Source organism: Notothenia coriiceps, unplaced genomic scaffold, assembly GCF_000735185.1.
Source record: "Notothenia coriiceps isolate Sejong01 unplaced genomic scaffold, NC01 NC01_scaffold00037250, whole genome shotgun sequence".
In the NCBI taxonomy this organism is placed as follows: Eukaryota; Metazoa; Chordata; class Actinopteri; order Perciformes; family Nototheniidae; genus Notothenia; species Notothenia coriiceps.
In genome coordinates this window covers 9,130,414-9,138,638 of record NW_011369951.1, presented here as the reverse complement: position 1 = coordinate 9,138,638, position 8,225 = coordinate 9,130,414, and the positions used below count along the sequence as shown (strand labels likewise).

Genomic DNA, 8,225 nt, shown 5'->3' with positions numbered 1-8,225 from the left:
AGTATATAGTAGTACTACTACGTACGTAGTTACGTACTACACACACACACACACACACACACACACACACACACACACACACACACACACACACACACACACACACACACACACACACACACACACACACACACACACACACACACACACACACACACACACATTGTACATAACAATCAACAAGCACTACAAAACATTGCATAATCTCTATCACACAAACAATTATAAAACATGATTTAAGTGCAGGTCAATAAAATAATACATAGTACAGTTAAAATATAATATTACAGTACAGTTAAAATTGGAAAACTCAGATCACAGTGTAATTAATCATGGCAGCCTCTATCGTCGAGTTGGGATCCAACGTCACAATAAAAAAGACACATTCTGAGTCTTCTGAGTTCAAATCTGCTCTGAGCTCAGTCAGCAGTCTGAGCTCTAATCATCTATTTGGGAAAAGACGGACAACAAGACGGTAAGATGATAATAAGCTTTATTTGTAGCACCTTTCATACAAGAATTGCAGTCAAAAGTGCTTCAAGTAGACAGTTGATATCTCATAAAATTGTCACAGAAAATGTATATCACATAGAATACAGTTACCAGTTAGAAGACATAAAAAATAGACATAACATTAGCATAGAATAGACATAATATGAACACTTGAGATGATATAACAGTGCATTTAAATGAGGATAGTGCAAATTCACATTGTGATTACATCCTTAAAGACTGGCAGCGATGCGATGACATTAACAATAATCTTGAAGGCTAGTAAGAGAGCTAATCATGTGACAAGAAGTGACATTTTAAGGACAAATCTTTGAATACACTTCACCAAATTAGCGTTTCGGGGTTTAGCTACAGTCCATTGTGCATTTGAATAACAAAAGGATTCAATGGACAACAGCTTGCATTCCACACATGCCAGAGCCAGGCTGTGGTGAAATGTATCCAAGTACATTTACTAAAGTACTGCACTAAAGTACACATTTGAAGTACTTTCACTTTACATGATTCATAACTTGTACCACTTTCTACTTTTGCTCCTCTACTTTTACCTGAGAGCTTTAGTTGTTGAACAAATTATAACTTTTGTATACCAAACATAGGAAAAAGGTTTAAAATGTGATGTTTTGCCATAAATTACACAACCCGACACGACCGACACGGTACAGTACTAATAATTAGAATTACAGGATTAGAGGATATACATAACATTTATTGGTTACGTCACTTTTTTCCAAACAAAAACAAGTCATTTGAATATATTACTATTATTGTTCATATTCTGTGCAGGACTTTCCCTTTTAACAGAGTATTTCTAAAGTGTAGTAGATTAATCTCAGTATTTCCTCCACCACTGCAGCCAGTAATCACTAGAAATCATGCTTTTAACAGCCAGTTGAGTATAAGATATATAGTATTGCGGCATTGCTGTGATTTAAAATACATTAATAATCGGTTTACTTTGAGGTTATGGCAGTATTTCAAAAATGTATAATCACTATTACATTTGATAGACTACAGAAGACATATAAGTGATATCAATCCATCACAATGAAATAGAAAAATAATGCTAGGGCACAATGGCACAATATACACATATAAAGGGAGGGAAATATCAATTCATACAAAATCAATAGAGGCTAAGCACACATGTGTGGACTGTTGTTTTTGAGTATTGCTTAGTTTTACTTCCAAATATAATAAACTAGACTCGTAATTCATTCCACATGCTTCAAGTGTAGGTTAGTGCCATATGCACAGTGTGAGATTTTAAAGGCGAATTTTTAAGGAAATAAATACTTATATAGTGGCTTACTGCAGTCTGTGTTATCCCATAACGGACTGCTCCTCAAAATAAAACATGGGGCAGTTTAAATGGACTCAAAGCTCACTGATCAGCACTGTTGTCACTCTTGTTTTGATCTACCTGCCCCTCTATATTCACATTGGACGTTGGGGACGTCAGTGAAACCGAATGCCCCCTTTAATAGGGCCTTCGCTTGTTCTTGGTTTTTCATTTTGAAACGCCCCCGTTGACCACTATCTCGACACCCAATTGGTCCAGCCGTCATCCATCGAACGACGTACAACGTTCTCGCACTACAATTGGCTCAATTAAATTTCACTCAAAAGGACAGTTCAAGCTGATTGGCCACCCTGCTTGTCGCTCAACACTCCCCTTTCCGCTGATTGGTTGCAGCGGCGGCGCAGGCGGACTCCTCCACGGGGCTCGGTCTTCAAGGCTCACGGAGAGCGAATGTCGTCATGAGCGGTGGGTAGGAATTAAAACATTGGTGTTTATATTACATTCTACTTTGTTAAAACATTATATTTGCATTGAATAGAAAACAACTGGACATGGGACGAATAAGTGTGTTTTTGTAGGGGCCACTCGGGCAGTTGGGTGAACCTAAATAAGGTTTGCACTTCCGGAAAAAAGGGCAGCCTTTTTCTGTATCAAAGAGTTTGTCTGGCTAGCTAACGCATCAGCTAGCCAAATATGCGAGTGTTATCTATGGTGCGTTAGTTGTGTTTCCAGTGCTTTCCCCCGCCCATTTATTCCTGGGTAACATACAAAGATGGAGCAAGTAACGGTCCCATTTTGGTTCGTTTTATAAGTAGAAACTAAGCTGCACTGAGGCAAAATCAGCTTAAGCTAGCGGCTAACCACTTCAGCTTTACCCCCGGTTAAACAGTGGTGCTAGTTAGCATGCTAGCTAGCTACCGTTAGCCACACTAAACCAACTGTATGTGTTTGATGGCGGCGCTATTCTGAGGCCGCACTGTTTTTTTTTATTGTGTGAGTAAGTATGTGTGCATTACTGGCAGTAGTGAAAGAAATATTCAGATATTTTTATTTTAGTTAAAGTAATTATACTTCATAATAGAAATACCTTCTTAGAAGTGAAAACCCTGCATTCAAAACCTCTCAATCAAAGTACAAAAGTATGAGCAGTAAAATATGTTAATGTACCAAAAGTATGCAGAATGACCCTTTTTTAGAATCATATAGATTATAATATTTCATTACAATTATGATATGTGAATCACTTGCAGTTGTGGAAGAAGTATTCATATACTTTGCTTTAGTTCAAGTTGTAATTCTGCATTCATAACCTCTCAAGTCAAAATGTAAAAGTACAAAAGTATGAGCAGTAACATATGTTAAGGTACGTTTAATTATGCAGAATGACCTTTTTCAGAACCACATAGAATATAGATTAATGTTTTTTGGATTAGATTATTATGTGTGCATCACTTGCAGTGTTGGTATTCTGAAATCTTTACTCCAGTAAAAGTAGTTATACCTCATAATGGAAAAACCCAATTACAAGCAAAAGTCCTGTAATCAAAACCTCTCAAGTCAAAATGTAAACATACAAAACTATGATCAGTAAGATATGTTTAGGTACTTAAAGTATGCAGAATTACTTTTTTCAGAATCACATAGATTATATGATTTGACTACAGCTATTGTTGCATTAATGGGTTCATCACTGACATGTTGCAGCTGTGAAAAGTTTAGCTAATTTCAACTAACTTCACTTTATGAACCAGTGTGTAAACTCTTATCTGTACAAATAATTTGGTTGATGCATACTTTGTTTTAAAATATTCACAGTGTACTTAAGGACACATTTGAGGTACTATTTACATTGCATGTTACTTTATACTTCTGCTCAAAGACAATATTGCCTTTGTACTCCACTGACAGCTTTATTCACTTGTGAGATTAGAGTTTGTAATCCTCTTTCTGTCCAGTGAAACCCACGTGTCTTACGTTTTGTTGAACCTGATAGGGAACTACAGGATGACATCTTTCTTTGTGTACTTTTTAAGCTAAATAAATGATTTAAAATCCTCTTGGATCAGCTGGAAAACTGTGAAGCTTTTCTTAGCACATGAATAGTTGACCTTTTTGAGAGACGTTGTTCTCATAGCTCAGCAACAAAGCTACAGACATTTGATAGAATAAGATGCATTGTTGTAGATTAAACTACCCAACTGTGTATAAAGCAGATTAAACATCCATGGCTGTGAAATGCAAAATACACAATGCAGCAGTTATATTAATCACAACCCACCATGTATAATTATCACACAACAAGGAACATGATGGAACATTTTACTGCACAATAAGTACTTTTCATACTGTAAGTGTATTTTGCGTTTATACATGTACTTGAAGTAGGGCTTTGTACGCAGGACTTTGACTTGTAGTGGAGTATTTCCCAGTATGTTATTAGTACTTCTAATTGAATACATTAGCTGAATGCTTCTCCCACCACTGCTCAAATGGAATCCAAGCCATCAGAGATTAGTGGTTCACAGTCTTTTGGTTTGACAGTGAAGTGTTTGGCCCCGTGATCCACAGCTGCCTTTTATAAAACGTTCACCTAATGAGGCCCTCAGCTCTAACAGGAAGTAGTTCCGGTTTGGTCTGCTGATCAGCAGCCACAACACAGAGGTTATTTACTCCCAGGGTAAGGTTCAGCACATACAGAGGAGGTGTCAGAATTAAGCAGTTGATTTTGTATTTTTGACACTCCCTCAGAACAACCTACTGAAATAGTGTCGGTGTGAATTTGACTGTTTTGAAGCCCCAGTGCGTTTCATGTTTCTCTATGCTAAAAGACTACTCTACTATACTGCTGGAGTCACAGAGCTTTGCATATGTTTTCCTGCAAACTGAATACATTGCAATCCTTAATAACTAGACAAATATAAAACATTCTGTCCAGTGTGTGATAAACATTTTAAACTTGTTACCCAATTTCCTTATCCAAACAAGGTAGCGTAGCGACTGTACTCGCCATGACACAGACAGTCTGTGGTTTGTACTTGTTTAACTTTTGTCTAGTTTCTGAACAGATATGAGGAGCTGTGAGCTCTGAGGGCTAACAGCTAACGGCTGATGTTGGTTTTCTGAAGATGACGTCACGGCTCTGCCTACACTGCGTTACTATAGTTACTGCCCCAGCTACTAAACTGTAATGGAAACGCAGCATAAAGCGAGCCTGGCCTACCGAGGCCTAACTATACCGTACTGAGCCGAGCGAGGCCCTGCAATGGAAAAGCGCCATAAGTGTCCTTGCACCATTTGCACAAAGCAAACAACACATCTTGTTAGTTTAATTTATTTATATCTATTCCCACTGTTGACTATATTTGTTTAACTATGTCTGCAAAGCCTTTATGGACTCTGGGAATACTTTCATAGCAGCTGAACTATTTGCTAAACTATGTCTCTTTTAAGTTTCTAAGTATTTATATTTAGAAAAACAACAGCAAATGCTCAGCCCTGTGACTTGAATGTAAGTGCAGTTCTCTGCTTTAGAGGAACACACTGCTCTACTTTATGGCTCATCAGTGCGATGGGGAAATCATTATCTCTCGCAGTACATCCGTTACAAATCAGTGAGTTCCCAGCAGCCTTTGCACTTCTCACTTGTGTTGCTGGTTGCCTGAGCAGCTCTCTGTGGCTGTCCTGTAGTTAAGTGTCACCTGCTGTGTGATTTCAAGTGTTTGCCATCTGACATGTCTTGAGCTCTGTTTTACAAGTTAAATTAAGTTCAGTTAAACCTGGAAAAACAACACTTCTGCATAAAACCACAAATGACACCCGTAAGGCACTTTTTGTATGCCTCCCCTAAAATTGGCTTCTGCAGTAGAATTTATTTTAGGGGATATATTCTTCACCTGTATTGCAGTTCAGGCCATAATGACTAGTGGAATTGGTCCCTCGCCGTAAGTCCTGAGTGTATCTCCACTTCCCTCAGAACAAATCTTTCTGACAGTAACAGCCTCAACCTTTTTGGGCCATTAGGCTGCATTGCTCAAGATTTACTCAGCCACTAAACCACCGGGCAGCCTGCCCTAAAAGTACTTATGCTGGGTGTCTTCAATATCATAATAATTAATACATGAGTGATGACTGCAGTCCAATGATGCAATTATTTGCGGTGAGAGCAACATTTTTGCCAGTTCTTTTGTTATTTATTCATTCATTAATCAACACTTTTCAAGGAGCGAACATAACGTGGTCAGTCAGTCAAGGAAACGAGCAATTTAGATGTTTAGGGAAAAGGATGAGCTTTTGCACAATACCCAAATGCGGCTTGTGCTTTCAAAATGTTTAAAGGGGCCCTATTATGCACATTTTCAGGTGTCATAATTATGTTTTATTAGATGTTATAATAAGCTGGTTCATGCAGTAGCACTCAATGTGATCAAATGGATGTGTGCACATGGTCGCGTTATTAGCCAACATTTCAAATAGTGTATAACAGAGATATCAAAGCCGTTTTTTAAAAATCAGGATACTGGTGTTTTGAAGGTCATACTGTGTGAACTTTTACCAAATGTTTTTTAAAGATTATCAACTAATTGTCCCACCTCCCAGACAGCTATATTTTATAGTGTGAAAATGACCTGGTACCCTAATAAATGTACATCTATAGAGTGGTGCAGTGACGCGTCCTAAAACCCGGAAGTAAACTCTTAATGCGTGTCAACCACAGACCTTATTTCGAGCTATTTTCCTAAATCCTATGGAGAAATTGCATTCCTTTTTTGTCGAAGGAACCCATGCACAGCTTACTTCTGGGTTTCAGGACGCGTCACTGTGGCACTCTATTAGATACGTTTTAAACCTGCACAACATCACTATTGTTCTTTAGTATTTTAACTAAGGTTCAAGGCTTTTATTAGTCTTACGTACATAGCTAACGTGTAGTTATGACAATGGACATCTTAGGTTTGGCTGGTAACGTATGGAGAAACATTTAATATCACAAATACCTTGATATCCGAATCGGTTGTATTGCCAAGTAGGTTTGCACATACAAGGAATTTGCTTTGGTGTATGGTGCATACGATAAAGAATAATACGTAGCTAAACTAAATTAAATACAAATAGAACCGTTAACTTATGACGGCTATTTTTAAATAACAGTTTTGAGATATTTCCAACCAATTACAAATAAAGACAATATTAACTCAAAATATAATTACCGGTATGTGGGAAACTGAGTACAGTCAAATCTAATAAAATATGACAAATACTATTTACCATATTTAAAGTGGAGAGCTGTGCTGATTTAAAATGGGTAGTGTGGAGAAGAAATGTGCAACGTGTGCAGGATTTATCATTTAAAAAAGTGCATTAATGTATAATGTTGTTCTGTTGTGGGTAATAGTCAGTGTCATATCAATGTCATCATTAAAACAAATATTGTAGGGTTGGCTACGACAATTTTAATAAATAATCTTCAACATTGTGGGTTTATTGACTAAGTTGGTGACGGCAAATAATGGAAGAAATAGAAAGAATAACATTAATATATTTCTCAGCTGTAAGTTTAATGTCTTATAAGGGCAACTATGTTCTTACACCCTGACACGTTTTATGCTTATTGCTTAGCCTAATTGTGTAACCGATAGGGATGTTGAATTAATCGTGATTACAGCAGGATATTATGGAGCTTGTCTTCATTCGATGTGTTTCTGTTTTGTATGAATGTCCTCCTGTGATGTCCTTGGACAGACTAACCACTGAAAATAGATGCAGCCTGAATCTGACTGTGTGTGTGTGTGTGTGTGTGTGTGTGTGTGTGTGTGTGTGTGTGTGTGTGTGTGTGTGTGTGTGTGTGTGTGTGTGTTTTCCAGAACAACAGGACAGTATGGCCACCACTGTTGCTGTCAGTCCCAGTGAATACCTTCAGCCCTCCAACGTTTCCATACAAGTGAGTAACGTCCAGATGTTGACACTGGCTTCTCTCTGCTGACGTCATTACCTCAGTTCACCCACGATGCGTTCATGACGCTGAACAACTAGAGGGACATTTCCCTGCCAGGATCCAACTGAGTGATAGATCTTCCCCTTTTTTTAAATTATAGAAACAGATTCATCATTAATAATAACAATAATAGATTACATTTGTATAGCGCCTTTCAAGGGACCCAAGGCCACTTTACATGGTGAACAAACAAACAAGAGGGGCAAATAATAAAGTACAAAATAAATAAGTAGGAGTGGAAGCAGGGGTTGTGTGGGGTTAGGGGTCAAAGGTCATGGTGAGCAGTTTTTAATGATGACTTGAAGATAATACACAATCAATGTTGTAATATTTAATATCTGAGCTGATGGAAGTACAGTGTTGGGCTTTAGGAGGCAGTATATGTGTTAAATGAAATAATCCTGGCTTTTTTTAGGT

General features: G+C 37.8%; 1 protein-coding gene across 1 annotated transcript in view; it reads left to right on the top strand.

Moving 5' to 3' along the window:
• The first annotated feature begins 2,201 nt into the window (after positions 1–2,201).
• The window catches only part of sp2 (sp2 transcription factor), a 10,266-nt gene continuing 4,242 nt past the window's right edge, over positions 2,202–8,225 (top strand). The window contains exons 1-2 of the mRNA XM_010796202.1: positions 2,202–2,281; positions 7,678–7,754. Of these exons, the coding sequence (XP_010794504.1) occupies positions 2,275–2,281; positions 7,678–7,754 (84 nt within the window). The 5' untranslated portion in view covers positions 2,202–2,274. The remainder of the gene's footprint in view (positions 2,282–7,677; positions 7,755–8,225) is intronic.